Source organism: Eublepharis macularius, chromosome 3, assembly GCF_028583425.1.
Source record: "Eublepharis macularius isolate TG4126 chromosome 3, MPM_Emac_v1.0, whole genome shotgun sequence".
In the NCBI taxonomy this organism is placed as follows: Eukaryota; Metazoa; Chordata; class Lepidosauria; order Squamata; family Eublepharidae; genus Eublepharis; species Eublepharis macularius.
In genome coordinates this window covers 111,690,173-111,705,822 of record NC_072792.1, presented here as the reverse complement: position 1 = coordinate 111,705,822, position 15,650 = coordinate 111,690,173, and the positions used below count along the sequence as shown (strand labels likewise).

Genomic DNA, 15,650 nt, shown 5'->3' with positions numbered 1-15,650 from the left:
TCTGGGCAGTTCTTTCATGATTCTCACCACTTTTCCATTGACTTCTAATGGATCCTGAAATTGTTTACTCACGATTGACTCTCTTGTATTTCTAGTTGTAAATTGCACAATCATATCTCTTGGTAACTTCTTTTGAGCTGCAAATTTTGAATTAATTCTGTATGCCACGTCCAGAAGCGCTGATATCTCCTCTTCTTCTTTACCCAGGTAACCCACCAAAATTTCTGTAATCTGCTCTTCCGGAATTCCACGAAATCTAAGTTGTTTTTCCATTTGTTTACATTCAGCTACGGCCATTCTTCCCTTCACTCCTCTCATCTCCATTCTCTGCACGTCTGCCAAAGTGTCAGCCGCATTTTTACTGCATTAACTCTCTGCTGTGTAACTTGCAAGTCTTTTTGAACTTGATCCATGTTCTTAGTTAGTTCTGCCATCTCCGATTTAAGTGCCTCTTTAAAATTTTTCAAATTTTTCGCCATCTCTTGCATCATATCTTTAAGCTCTTTATTTCCTTCCGAAACTTTTTTGTCTAAATTTTCCAGCGCCGTTTGCCATTCCTTCTTCGACATCGTGGGGCTAGCTCTACTTTGCTCCCACGAGTCTGCTCTTTTCCTTAACTCCATGGCGCTACTTTATTATTTTGTTTTTAAAAGTCCAGATTTAGGTTGTTTTTCTAAAAACTAGTATTTACACAGTCCAGAATGTCGGGTGTCTTTTCTCTATGGTTTTATTTTGAGGCAACCGCCCTTACCCTTATCAAAGATGGCCTACTTCCATTTTCCTTGAAGTCGCAGCTTTGCCCTACTTTGCCCTACTTCAAAATGGCGATGTTCCACTTCCGTTGTTTACAAGCCGCTTCTCGCCAGTCTCTTTATGGTTCTGATGCACTTCCTGTTCCTCTCCGTTTCACAGCAGTTCTCGCGATGTTAAAACTTTCTCACAGTCCGCTATCTCTTCCTAGCCGCAGGTATGTAAACAATAATCGTTTTTCCGCGCTAACTTCTCTTTATAATGTCACTTTTAAAAAATTTATTTGCTGGAGTTTTCTCAGTTATATATCAAGTCTCTCGCAGTTTTCTAATTCTCTTTGTCACTTTATTTCTTATTGTAATCTGTCCCGTATTGAGAGATAGCAATCTTTACCTTCTTAAATGTTTCTCTTGGGTTGTAGTAGCTGTTTCTATTATCCAATCGATTCAGGTTCCCTTCTTGGTTTGCTGAAGCTTGGGCATGTAGGTCTTATGACAAAAATTGACTCCAAAGCCGCTGCAGAGATCTTCGCTACCTTTCTTCGGGTGGGACCTCAAGGGTGGACGGGGGCTCGTTGTGTAGAACCCCCCTCGCACCCGAGATCAACACGCCCTCAGGTTCTTGAGCATACTTGCCTGTTCTCCGCCTGAGAACAGGGGGCTATGGGCAGTTTGCGCCCCTCCAGCCCCTACAAACCTTCATGAATCCCAAACTCTCATATTGCAGAGTTGTTGCACAACTGATCTTTCTTTAAGTGGCTCCCGTCTCTGTCTCTTACTATCTAAGCAGCCCTAGTTTTTTTAACTTTCCAACAATGATGTGTGCAGCTTACCAATTCAATATATAACATCCCAAACAATATATAACCAGTCCCCTTCAAGTTTCAAACCTTCTTCACCCAATAGGAAATTAATTTGCCTAAACTTTTTTTTTTTTACTTTCTTTTAAGTTCATTTCCAGCATTGTATTTATTTTCTTTTTATTTTTAATTCTGGCCTGGAACCCAAATCATTTAGTTTTGCTTTGGGTACAGCCTCTTTTGTGATTCTGAGAAAAGCCAATCATGACCCTTTGATTAGATTGGGGAGAGCACAGCTTAGTGAAACCCTTTTGTTCAGAAAGATCACTTTTCCACCAATTAGCTGAGAGTGGCATGCATGGTTCTCACCATTTTATCCTTACAACAACTTTATGAAGAAACTTAGCCTAAGACATGGTGACTAGACTATCAAATCCTATGATGAGTGGCTAAGTGAGAATTTGAACCCAGGTTATCCCTGTTCTAACCTAGCATTATCTCCACAGTGCATTTCAGTTGGCACCAATTACAGCTCTCAGGGTCAAGATTAGAGATGGGCACTGTTATGACCTGTACTTTCTTTGGGGTAGATTTTTCTTTTAATCTTCCCCTTACACCCTCTGGGTAGTTTGCTGCCACCAGGAATATATTATTCCAAAATATTTTATTCAAATTTCCCCTTTGGTAACGTGTTTAAGCGTCAGGCTCCTTCGTGGTTCTATGTGGCCCTGAGGATATGAATGGGATATAGCAATGACAGCTACACTGGGATATAACAAAACAAAATAAATGTTTATTTTTCAAGAAGCATATTGGTTTCATAAAAGTAGTCCTTAGTTCTTAAAGTTACTTCCTATAAACTCATTCACACAGATCTCTTCTAAGGCTTCACACACAGTTAGCCTCCTTCACTAGACTCAATAGTTCTCTCACAAATACTTCAAATATAGGCAGCACACAGCTAGCCTCTCTTTCTCTGACTCTCATTCACAGAAATATTAAACCTGCTCAGGCAGCATGCAGCTGGCCTCTCTTTCCCTGACTGAGTGTCCTTTCACAAACATGCTCAGTTCAGGTTCCACACAGGTTATATTTCTGTCATAAATACTTCAGTATACTCAGGCAGCACACAGCTAGCCTCCTTCTGACTGAAAACCTTTCTCTCTGCACTGTCCGTCTAAACTGCATTCACTCCGCCCACACTCTCAGTCATCAACCAATCATATCACTCACTCTTCCCTCTCTCACCCCACTCTTCACCTAGCTCAAACCAAGCATTTAAAGATACATGCACACATTTACTTGGAATCATTACAGGCACGAACAGCAATAGGGACAAAAAAAGCCACAAACAGCCCAATCCACTGTTTGTGAGCAAGTTGTTCATGAGGCCCTGTTCCCAGCGAGTGTGTTCGTTCCAAGCCCTCTTTGTGGCATTCGTCAGCCATTTGTAAAGCCGGACAGTCTGGTGCCTTTCAATCAATTCCCCTGGGAACATAGGCATGGACTGTCTGACCTCTGTCTGAACTCCTTCTGGCTTTCTTTCTGGCTTGTAACCCCTCAAAGTAGCTTCCAGCAGACAGTCCAGTTTTTTCCACTGTGAAAAGAAAATGACAGGAAAGGGAGGGACCCATGGATCATGGCTTCCCCAGGATCCAATCTCAGGAAAATATTCTACCATGCCAGCCCCATGGAAGAAAAATCTTAAAGACAAGTAAACTATGTTCATATCTGTCTGCAAGATTGTACTGAATCAGGCCTTTATATATAAAGAAGAATGGAGCTACCACACAGGACTAAATTGGAAGCAGCAGTCTTGAAGAGACAAGGATCCAAGGCTGTGAAGGATGTTAGTGGTAATATCAGCACCTAGAATCGAACCTTGAAATGAACAGGCAGCCAGTATAATGCTCTTAAAATTGGAATAGTATGTACATTCTATCCAGCTACTGCTAGAATTCAGTACCAAATGAAATGTCCTTTATTTGTTTCAACTGAAGGGCAGCCCTGCGCAGCACACATTACAATAGGCAAACCCTTGAGATTCCTGTAGCATGCATCAATGTGACCAAATCAGCTGAGTCTAAATAAGGGACCTAATTCCACACTCAACAGAGATGATAAAACACTTTCTTGACCACTCCACTGATCTGCTTTTCTATCAGGAGGGCCAATTTTAAGATTGTACCCAAACTCCTCACAGAATCAGGCAACTTTGCTACCTCAAATGCCAGGAAGGTTAAGCCCTCCAGGACTTTAACCCTTCACATTAGCTGTGTGACAAGTAAAAGCACTATAAATATTGTTTCATGGGTGCTCTTCCTTCCTTTCTCTTTCTTATCTGAAAGAGTCTAGCAGGAGCAGTAGAATATATCCAGAATGTTCAGTAAGAAAATACTATCAAAGATGTATGTCACATTTGTCATTCTGGAGATTAAATTGGACAGAAGCTCAAGCTGATCATTGATGTGGGTGAAGAAGCAACAATATTCAGAAAGAAATAAGAGGATAGAGGGGAAAAACTAAATAAGGGTAATTGACAGTTGCTCACAGCTGAACCAAACTGGGATTGTAAATTTGTGCCATTATTAAACTGCTATTTTTTTAAAAAAAGTTTTATTCCTGTATCAAAATAGCAGTTAGAATGCTGGTTCCTGTTTATATTTTTAAATAAATAATATCCCTTCATATTTAGTGCCTTATAATCATATTTTAAAGTATCTGATGGCATAATGCAATTAAGAGCACAAAGGTATCCATATATTAAAATGCTCATTATTATAATAATAATTCTTATTTATTTTTGATTTTTTTATAGTCTGCCTTTCTCGCTGAGACCTAAGGTGGATTACATAGTGCAAGTCAATATAATCAACAGCTAGTAAATTCAATGAATACATGCAACAAAACAAAAACAAAAAATCTTCAACCCCCTCTATGAACAAAATAGTTTTTATCTGGCATCTAAACTGAAGAAGGCTAGGTGCCAGTTGCATATCTGAAAAAAATCTTAATTGGAGAACAACAAGGTAAATGGTCCTTTGGACCAATTGTTTGGATTACTGACCCAAAAAAAGCTCAGCTAACATATTGTTTGCTGTGCTCTGCTTAAGTGATATGCTTTCTTGCCTTGAATCTATTTGTTGTAACTTTTTACCATTGTTTTTTTTAAAAAACTACAATGCTAACTGATGACCCTTTTTATCCAGTCAACAAACTGTGAAACTTTCACATAAACACCAGGGCGATGAGGCAGAGCACACTGATAGCCAAAGGATGTCACACCAGCCAGCAGCCACTTGTCTTTCTCTGGACACATCAAGGGCCCACCAGAATCTCCCTGGAATGTCAAAGAGAAATAAAACCATTAAAAGATTCTTACATGCAATATTTTTATTGAAAATAAAAGTATCTGCTAAGCCAAAATGAGGTTTGACATGGTTTTATTTCAGTGAGAGGCCTGTCAGTTATGTGCAGTTTTATTGCAACCCTCTGGATGTGTTCTTCTTTTAGGCTAAATTCTTTTGAGCTTCCATGACGTTTGTGTCACAAGGGTTTTGTAAGCATCACTGAAAAAGACAGTGCCTTTCTTAGCCTTCAGAATAGCTTTAAAGGCACACTGGTTATGATAGCAGCCCGAAGCTTGTAAGAGTATAGGATTTACGTGTTGTCTAGAATTATTTCTTTTAAAAATGCAAGGATGTTAAGCTGATGAAGGACAACAAATAAAAGTGGAACAATGATGACAGCACTACTGGAGAAGATGATTCTATTGCTGCCAAGATAAGCAATGCTCAACCATAAATCAGTATTGAGCTACGCTACATTTATGCTACAGATAATGATTAGAGAATCTCACAATAACCCATACTTTTCAAGTAGCTATACAGTAGAGTCAGCAGAGAAGACTTAATAACCTTTTCTTGGAATTAAGTCCCCTTGAATAGCTCTGAACAGCATTCTGAGTAGGCCTGTTTAGAATTGGTCTCTTTTTGTTTCCATTTACCTGACAGGAATCAATTCCTCCTTGATCATACCCAGCACAAATCATATTTTCAGTAATATTGTATTCTGGCATATGTTGTTGGCATTTTTCTTGTGTTATAAGAGGGACCTCAGCTTCCTGCAGAACACTTGCAACTGAACCTGTTAAAAGATGAAGGTATGAATTTAAATTGGCATGATTCCAAAAATTACAAATGTGTCTAAGCAATACTCTTATTCATCCTAACTGTTGCTATTCCTATCAAATACAAGTGATTTGAGCTTCCAGTGTTACTAGTTTAACTCAAAATATATTTGATGAAAATTGCCTATATCCCAATTGTCAAATTGTGAAAATGTGCATTTTCCACATTTTTGTGCAAATACACATACATAGCACAAATATATATATAAAGAACAAGCAGCAGCAAGGAAAATGAGGCAGCTCAAAACCCATGTCAACATTCAGAATCAACAAGAAATATCTAGCAGACACTAAGACCCAGTTTGGTATAGTCTTCAGAGTATCAGACTGAGATCTGCAAGACCCAGGTTTGAATCCTCCCTCTGCCATAGAAGCTCACTGGGTGATCTTGGGCTAGGCATACATGTTCATCTTAACTTCAGGGCTGGATCTAGGGTTCCCAGTGCCCGGGACAACCCAAGTCTGGCCACCTTTGCATGCATGTGCTGTGTGCACGCGCTCCCGGCGCTGCGTGATGTCACTTTGTGATGTCATCACACAGGGCAGGTGTGCCACCAGCGCAGTGGCAGCAGTGCCGGCAGCTGGGAGGCCACCCACGCCACTCATCTGCCCCACTGAGGGGGCGGCCAGCTTGCCATGCGCTCCCTGTCCTGCGGGGCAGGTGAATGGCATGGGCAGCCTCCCAGCCCTACATGCCACTCGCTTGCCCAGCAGGACAGGGGGTGCGTGGGAAGCTGGCTGCCCCCTCAGCCAGGCAGGCGAATGGCACAGAGGGCTGGGAGGCTGCCCTCACCATTCACCTGCCCCACAGGACAGGGAGCACATGGCAAGCCGGCTGCCCCCTCAGCGGGGCAGGCAAGTGACACAGCCTCCCAGCTCTCTGTGCTCTTCACCTGTCTGGCTGAGGGGGCAGCCAGCTTGCCGTGCGCTCCCTGTCCTGCTGGGGGGGAAATGGTGCAGGCGGCCACTCAGCTGCCCATGCTGCCACTGGCACACTCCCAGCAGCTGGCAGCTATGCCCGGCGCCCCCTCTTTGGCAGCGCCGGGGCAGACTACCCCCCTGCCACCCCTCGATCCGGCCCTCCTTAACCTACATCACAAGTTTATTGTAAGGATAAATTGGAGAAAAGGAGGATGATGTAAGGTGCTTTGGGTCCTCACAGGAGACACAGGCAGGGTATACAAGAAGTAAAACAACAGAAATGTTCATCCTCATAGTAAGACTCAAGATATGTGTTGCAATTGCTGCCAAATACATCAGCATGACAGTAACGCTTCAGCAGCTGAGTGTCAATTACAAACATATTAGTTAGATCCAGTGATCAATTTGTACAAGGACTACAGATCTTCACACAAGGAGAACAGTTCTTTCCCTCTCAGCAGTCATTTCTAAACCTGGGAAAGTTGATTCCCAGGCCTGAGGGGCCTGACTGTAGTGAGGAGGGGCAAAAAGAAAAAAAAAACCTTCTAAAAACACTTCTTTCTCCTCCCTCTTCCATTAGTGGAGCTCTGCAGACTAATTGGTGGCTCTGCTGATGAAAGAGGAAGGAAGGGCAATTTCACCCCATTTCCCCTTTTCACCGCAGCTCACTGACCCGTGTGACTCATTGTTGCAGGGGTGGGTGGGTGGGGGACCACAGCCATTAGCACCTTATTTTGTTGGATCATTAGATACAACCTAGTGTATACAAATATTTTAAATACCTTTGGACTGACATGCATAGAATATTCCACATGGAGCAGCGAGAAAAAGAAAGTAATTCCTATCAGCACTATTTTGGCATGGGAAATGTCTTGGGGGAAAGCAGGAGCCTTTTCTCCCCCTGTGGCAGCACCCTGAGACCATTTGGGTTCTCCTTTATTTCTTACAGCTGTTTCCAATAGCTTCTGTGAAGTTGTGGGGAACCTGGATGCAACTCACTTGTTTTGCCCAGAGTCTTTTGCTGTGGATAATACTGTAATCATAGCACATAGTGCTGGACAAGAAGGACAAGAAAAGGAAAGCTTGATAACTAATGTAAGGAATGCTAAGAAAAGTTTTATGTGAACAGATCATTTTTTAGTATTTCTAGCTATACACTGTTGAGATTGCATTCAAACTCAATGAGACATCAATCTGATGGGCTCCTGCTGTGTCTAATAGATTATATCTATATGATGCTACACAAACTGGCTTTGAAGTTTGAACTGGCATAGTCATGGTGGCATCCTCATTCATTCACTTCATTTTGCTTGTTGAAAACCAGAGGTCACTGGAAATAATTTCAATTATCACAGCAGATCTTAAAAGCCATCAAACCATAGCTCCTTGTCATGAAATATTAAATGCAGTCCAAACTTAAGATAAACAATTAGCAAGTGAATTTACTAGCTTGAGCTGGGAAAAAAATCACATCTAAGCTTGCATATGCCACTGCAACAAAGATATCCTTCAAGTTATATATTTATCTTGGTTGTATAAGCAAAACCATAATTTGTCACCATCTCTGCAGACAAATTCCAATTTCAGACAAAAAACATTTTTGTCCCTGGAGAGATGCATTCAATAAAGAACATCCTCAACCTCCTGTAGGCCACAAGTAGACATGGGCACAATCCCAAAAAAAATTCCGATTAAGCCGTTTGTGGATCTGGGCTGCCGCCGAACGCAGGTCACCGATTCTAACCGACCAAGTCTCGTTTCCGGTCTGGAATCGGGAATTGGGGAGGCCAGCACCCAGGGCAACTGTAGTCAGGCTCTTGTGCGCGCACTCCTGAGTTGCCCCTGCCCCCGCAGCAAGCTGGCTGTCCCAGTGCGCTGCGGAGCTGGTGGCAGCTCGAGTGGCTCGGGGCTGCCCGCACCGTTCACCTGCCCTGCAAGACAAGGGGTGGCCGGCTTGCCCGCGCGCCCCTTGTCCTGGGGAAAGGCAAACAGCACAGGCGGCCTCCCAGCCTCCCACGCTGCCTTTTGCCTTTCCCCAGGACAAGGGGTGGCTGGCTTGCCCACATGCCCCTTGTCCTGGGGAAAGGCGAATGGCGCGGACGGCCTCCCAGCCTCCCGTGCTGCCTTTTGCCTTTCCTTTGTGCCCATGGCTTCAGAACACCCCCTTCCCCCTCCCTCCCCTGGGTTGCTGCTCTGTGATTGGAAGGAAGCCTGCTAATCAAGGAAAGCTGGGCTTCCATTCATGTTTCGAGGGCGACAGAAGGAGGGCAAACACAGCTCATTCCCCTGACTCAGTTGCCCCGGGAATAAATTACTGGTGCCAGAGTGTCTGCAATTCTGAACAGAAACTGACCCATCCGATCAAGTCCCAAACAAGCAAACTCCTGACTGCTGGATCAGTTGCCGTGGACGGAACCAATTAGCTGAGTCACGATGGCGCAAACGCCAAAATCAGGGGTTTTTTGCAATCGTAATTCAAATCGGGCGCATCTCTAGCCACAAGCATAGGCAGCAAAAACAATGAGGAGACATGTGATGTCTTAAAAATTGACAATCATAGACATGGACTGCCCTGTTCTGTACATTTTTTGCCACCCCACCCCACCAAAATAAAGATGTCACATACACAATTGGGTTCAACTGGAATTTCTTTATTGAACTGGTATGAGCTCTATTATACCCAACCCTCAGTTCAGGCACCTATTTAAGAGGCTGCTGGAGGCATGCTATCATTAATGGGCAACCCCACCGTAGCTCCAAGCACGAAGCAGCCAAACACTTTTAATGGCCTGCATACTAATGTATACCGAGAGAGGCTGTTCCTCCACTATCACCATCATGCCTCTCTGCTGGCAAACACAAGGGCTTGAATAAATGATGCCCCAGCTCTAAGAGGACCCCTTCCCAAGTCCTTGACTGGTAAGCCATAAGAAGCCAGTTCAGGAAGCCTCCCATCATAAGTTTCGGGGTGCTCACCATAGTCCTTTAACTTAAGCAAAAGCCCACATTATTCCAGCCAACCCTAGTAGGGTGTAACCAGTCTTAACCAGGCCTACTTAGAAATAGAGATGGGCACGAACCGAAACATGAACCAAAATTAAGCACGAACCAGGCCGGTTCGTGGTTTGCAAACCACGGTTCGTCAGATCCCATTTCTGATGAACCGTCATGAACTTTTAGGCTGGTTCATTTGGTTCATTTTTTGGTTCATCACTGCAGACAGCCTGGTGCCAATCAATCAGTTTCCTAGGCAACAGGGGATGGACTTCCTGCAGACCTTCTGCTTACCCAGAAGTGGCCTTCTGCTGGCCCGGAAGTGACCTTCTGCTGACCTGGAAGTGATGATTTTCTGACCTGAATGTGATGTTTTCATGAACTAAATGAACTGGTTCACAAACCAGGGGCAGGTTCATGAAAGTTCCTGGTTCCTGGTTCCTTAAATTTGATGGACCATGAACCACGTGGTTTGGTTTTTTTCCAGTTTGTGCCCATGTCTACTTAGAAACACCCCATCTTGTCAAAGTGGCAAAGTAGAGCAGGCGAAAAAGAATCCTTTCTTGGCCAATCTGAAAATTCCTGCTTGGCCCTGAAGTGACCAGCGACTCCCACCTTGCCAAAATACTGGGATGGGTGGGCAGGCAGGTCTGAACAGCAAGTGCTGTTATAGGGCAGGAGCAAGCTTATAAGGATTACTTGCTCCTCTCCCTTGATTGACTGAAAGCCAAGCCTCCCAGCATGCCCTCCCCCAAGCAAACTAAACATCTTCCTTATTTGGAAAGGAAGTGTGGCAAATGCAGCTCCCAAGCCATTTGAGGGGGAGGAGCTGATATTTTCCTTTCTCTTGTATGTTTGTGTAGAATCTGTCATTCCACTGGCACCATCATATCCATACATGTTAGCCTTAAACTGCATGGGGCCAAACAACATTAAAGAGTAAATTGAAATGTTACTGAAATGCAGCTGCTGGGGGCTGCCACTTTGATCAGAGGAGTGGATAGTGAAAGGCTTCTTAACCAAGCTGCCCCACTGGGAACAACGTGGGGGAACAATGCATGAAATAACATTTGAGAAAGGCTTAAGTAACCCCCTTCCCCCATTGTCTGCTCAGGTCAAAGGGGCAATGCCTAATAGCAGCATTTCATTAAGAAGAAAACTTAGACTTCCCCATAGATATTGTCTGGTATTCAAGCATAATGGGTTGTAGTATGGTGACTGAAGTGTACTTAATAGAAGCACATTTTCAAAACATAAATATATGTTATTCTAAGTATTTGATTATATCAAAGGATAACATTCAAAGCATAGGGAGACAAGAAGTTCCTTTAAAGGTTTTGAAAAGTTTTTTTAAAAGACAAAGTGATGACATACCTTGATTGGTGGTTCTTCCCCACCCAGCGATGGAGCAATTAGTTCCTGGCAAAAATTGTTTATTTTTTTCTGGAAAGCAAATAGGCTGAATGTAATCTGTGAAAAGAGATGATCAATCAATTATAATGCCAGTTTCCAGTGTCCAGTCTTTTATGAAGTCATTACTCAGGCAGTTTCTCCAAAGACAGTTGGTAGGAGTCAGCCCAGAATGTGTCAATTTCTGAGGACTTCATATACTCTGTAATTTATTTTTCTTTTATTAGAAACATGTAATATCTTACTTTTCTGAAATTCTTTCAGACCTGGATCTAAATCAGTCCCTCCCAACTGTAAAAAAAACCCCATATTCCTACCTGTGTAATTGATGTAGAATTTAAGATGCATCAAAGCAATGTCACTATTTTTCGTTCGCTTGTTGTAATGGGGATTTATGATGATTTGATCGATCTCTCTGCTGACTGTTTGAGGATATGACAGATTCAAACTGTCATGCAAACCAAGTACTGCTTTCCACTGAGATGGTTCTAAATTCCTCCTGGGGATTACAAGGCATATTTCTAATCACCTGTTATTAAGTAACAGGGCTGAGTAATTTATGACTTCTTAAAAAACATTTTGACCATATTGGTGCAATGTTCTCTTGCACAAGTCTCATACAATTTGGCTTGTGTTGGGAAGTTTCCAACTATCTAAGCTCTGTGTTCTTAACATAGTGCTATCTCGAACTGGTAGGGATTGATAACAATGCTAATAGTGTAGTCATCAATCTCTCCCAATTCTAAATAGGTTTGCAAGTGTGACTTCAAAAATTAAGCTCCAATGTTGGGAATATAGCTACCGCACTATGGCACAGGAAACTGCCATGGAGCACTTGCCCTCTTTTCCAATATATGGGCAGCAACATCATTTCAAGTAAGGAAGTAAAGATGTACAATGATTCACTACAATCAAGAGGCAAGTGAAAATTCCAAATGCCTCTCCATTGCATTGCCACAAAAGCTTGTCCCATCACTAATTGACCAGGTTATGGTATTGCAAGGCAATATTAGCTGGGCTATCTTATAGAGTAACAAAGTGCATGTCCATTGTTCTATGAGCTGATCAAGAAAATACATAGGAATCTCTTTGAATGTAAAAATAATGTATATATACAATTTTAATTCTGAAAAAAACTGTATCCCAGAGATTAAAAACATTGGAACCACTTAACTTTTGAAAGCACACTTTCAGTCCTTTTTATAGTATATTATGTCCTAGCATATATTTAGGAAATAACTGACTTAAAAATTTCATAACCAAAGATTTACCCATTTATTTTAGAATTATATCACTAATGGTGCAAATTTCGAAGGAGTTAAATCCTTCTAAACCCATTGACTTTAATGGAATGGTGTTACGTTACTATAAAAGCCTGTTACAACTCTAGTAGAATGGATCAGTCCAGGAGGGCACTTTCATAAGGTTACAGGATGCTATCTAAGGCAATGATTATTGTAGGTATCACCTTGTGTTTACTCCATGGTGTTATACTTTGTGATCTGTTCTTTGTACTTTTTATATTATACTTTGCCTTAGATAGCTTGTTGTTTGGATTTTTCTCTAATTTTATAATTTCTAGCCCAATGGTTATTGTTCACTGGTTGTCGTAGGCTGTCTGATTAATCTGATTAATGCAAAATTCTTAAAACAAAATTGCAGAGTAGAGATGGGCACGAACAGGAAAAAAATGAACCACATGGTTCATGGTTCATCAAATTTCACAAACCATGAACCACGAACTTTCATGAACCTGCCCCTGGTTCATGAACCGGTTCGTTTGGTTTGTGAAAACGTCACATCCAGGTCAGAAAATCCATTACTTCCGGGCCAGCAGAAGTTCACTTCCGGGCCAGCAGAAGTTCACTTCCGGGTCAGCAGAAGGTCTGCAGGAAGTCCATCCCCTGTTGCCTAGGAAACTGATTGATTGGCACCAGGCTGTCTGCAGTGATGAACCAAAAAAATGAACAAAATGAACCAGCTTAAAGTTTGTGGCAGTTCATCAGAAATGGGATCTGATGAACCGTTGTTTGTGAACCACGAACCGGCCTGGTTCGTGCTTAATTTTGGTTCATATTTTGGTTTGTGCCCATCTCTATTGCAGAGTAATAATTTTACTTGTATTATTTGTAATTGATGGGTCTCAGTTGTTGAGAGAAAGGTAGATATTTAAATAAATAGTATATTTGTGATTGTTTTTAAAAACTAAGGTAAGTTATACTTAAGGGAGCTTATGCCATTTTTGGACAATATTTTCATATAAATATAACTATCAAAAGACACGTGTTTAAGTCTTAGAGACATATTAACAATTTCTTTTAGTCAAAATACTTGAATAAGATGACTTATACTTGCATCATATGAAATGCTGCCTAACCACTATGGATCATAGTATTGGGTAGTAATATATCATCAAGATATTCATGACACAACATGGACATGGACCTGTCTGAAGATAATGGTAGCCATTGCACAGCTCTGAAGATAAAGGGTCAATATTTCTTCCAAACAGTCAACTGACCAGAGCGACTCACAATGAGGGGGTCAGTGTAAGCATATATATTGTTTTTTCACATGTAAAGGAGAATAGGTGTTTGCCTGTGACAAATGAAGGTAGAGCTGAATGACTTGACTTCATTTCCCAACAGCAGGATGACACTCTAACTGTGGAAACTGAAACTGCTGCTGATGTGGGCAAACATAAACAGCTTAAGGTCAAAACATATGAGACAAAATACACTTGAATTATACTCAAATACACTCAAATTACAAAATACACTCGAATTATCCGTGTAATTTGAGTGTATTTTGTCTCGTGTGGTGAGACTCTTAATTTACTTACAGGACTGTCTAACGAACACTTTCCTGGGAGTATATCCAACTGAATAGACCTGAGTATGATTCTTCACAGAGAGAATCCCAAGCAAGTCTACAAAGAATCCTTCTTGGGTCTATTCAATAGGGAAAGTGTTTTTAGGACTGCACTGGCTTAAGTGGGCTGAGAACCAGGCTTTTATTTTGAATGCACTTTTGTAACCTATGAGGTCATTTTGTAATCACACCATTGGCATCATGTTGGATGAGTAACGCATATGCTCAATTGATTCTAGATAATGTGAGAACACTTAGCCTGGTATAACATATTTAAAGTATATAAGCACTCTTGATTTGCTTACATCCTTTGTTGTAACTGATGAAATATGAGGCTACAAATCAACTGAAGATCTATCAAATTAAATTTCATATTTAGAAGGGAACAGCTTTAACTATACTGAGTATACGCTGAGAAATAATTTCAGATTTACATAGATTTGTGAAGGCTGCAGGAGTGCATAATCTGATCAATAATGTCACAAACACAGTTTAAAGACATTTACAAAAATATTTCTTTTATTTCTCTTTACTTCTGTGCTTTTTGCCAATACAGATGTAAATAATTTTAAAGTGCAAGGTGCACACTCTTTCCACACTCACACTTCTATGCATCTTGAACATGCATATCTGTAGAACACACTGCATCCACATACAGACTACTCAGGCTCCCTTAATGTCCATCATGTAGTTATACATGAGCTGAGCAACTCACATAACAGAAACAAAGGTACATTTCGCACTCGGTTTTTAGAGCGCGTTTGTACCTGTTCCACATCCCATGTTTGCAAGGTTTTCACACTTAAAAGCAGTCATGGGATGCAGTCCCACTTTTTGTCCGCTGTATCCCCGATTTTTCCCCCTGCGGACATACCCCGATGTTTTTTAAGTTCGCTGCCGACTGGCAGCTGGCCCGCATTTTGCTAATGTGAACACATTTGCCTCCTTTTTGCTTCTCTCCCCCCCCCTCTCCTTTTCCCTGGGAGCTGATTGGTTTGTGCAGAATTAACCACTCCCACCCTCCTCAGCTCTCTGAACTCCTTGTCCACCATTTTTTTTAGTAAAGCGAGCTGAGGGTCATAAGGCTGCTTCTTCGTTGGTTTCCTTCCTCCCGGTATGCATGCTGTTTTATTTTTTTTCAAAAGCCAGGAATGATTCCTAAGCTTGCTGCTAATTCCCTGCTAGCTTTAAAATCAAGGAAAGTGTTAAATAGCTGCTTTCTCCTTCCTCCCTTAGGGTATGCACACACATTCTTTTTTTTTTAAAGACAAGAATGGGTTGCAACGTTGTAATGTTCCTGCACTTTCTTCCTGGCTTTAAAAGCCAGGAAAGGATTAAATGGCTGCTTTTCCCTCCCTCCCAGGCATGTTTCAGACTTTGCCAAAGAGGGGGAAAAAACCCAAGCATTTTGCACAGCCCTTTGGAAACAAGCCTCTGCTTCCTGGGAGGAGATTAATCGGCAGCATTTTAACCCTTTCCTGGCTTGATTTAAAAAAATGAGAGTGGTACATGTTTTCCCCCAGAACTCTGCCACCAATTGCCTCTCTGGTGGGCAGGGGACAGCCCAATCAGCAAAAAGGGGGGAAGGGTTCCAACATTGCAACGTTACCACGCATGCTGAATTTTTTAAAAAAAAGTGTGACGTGAATTGCAAGGCCCCAAAAGCCCAAAATTGCACCGAGGTTTTGAAATGAAGCACAGACACCAAATCGAAAT

The 15,650-nt window shown here is 41.9% G+C and overlaps 1 protein-coding gene across 1 annotated transcript in view; it reads right to left on the bottom strand.

Moving 5' to 3' along the window:
- Positions 1-4,448: 4,448 nt before the first annotated feature.
- Positions 4,449-15,650, bottom strand: part of TMPRSS15 (transmembrane serine protease 15) — a 114,730-nt gene continuing 103,528 nt past the window's right edge. The window contains exons 22-25 of the mRNA XM_054974419.1: positions 11,381-11,562; positions 11,028-11,123; positions 5,556-5,695; positions 4,449-4,889 (exon numbers count right to left, since the gene is read on the bottom strand). Of these exons, the coding sequence (XP_054830394.1) occupies positions 4,734-4,889; positions 5,556-5,695; positions 11,028-11,123; positions 11,381-11,562 (574 nt within the window). The 3' untranslated portion in view covers positions 4,449-4,733. The remainder of the gene's footprint in view (positions 4,890-5,555; positions 5,696-11,027; positions 11,124-11,380; positions 11,563-15,650) is intronic.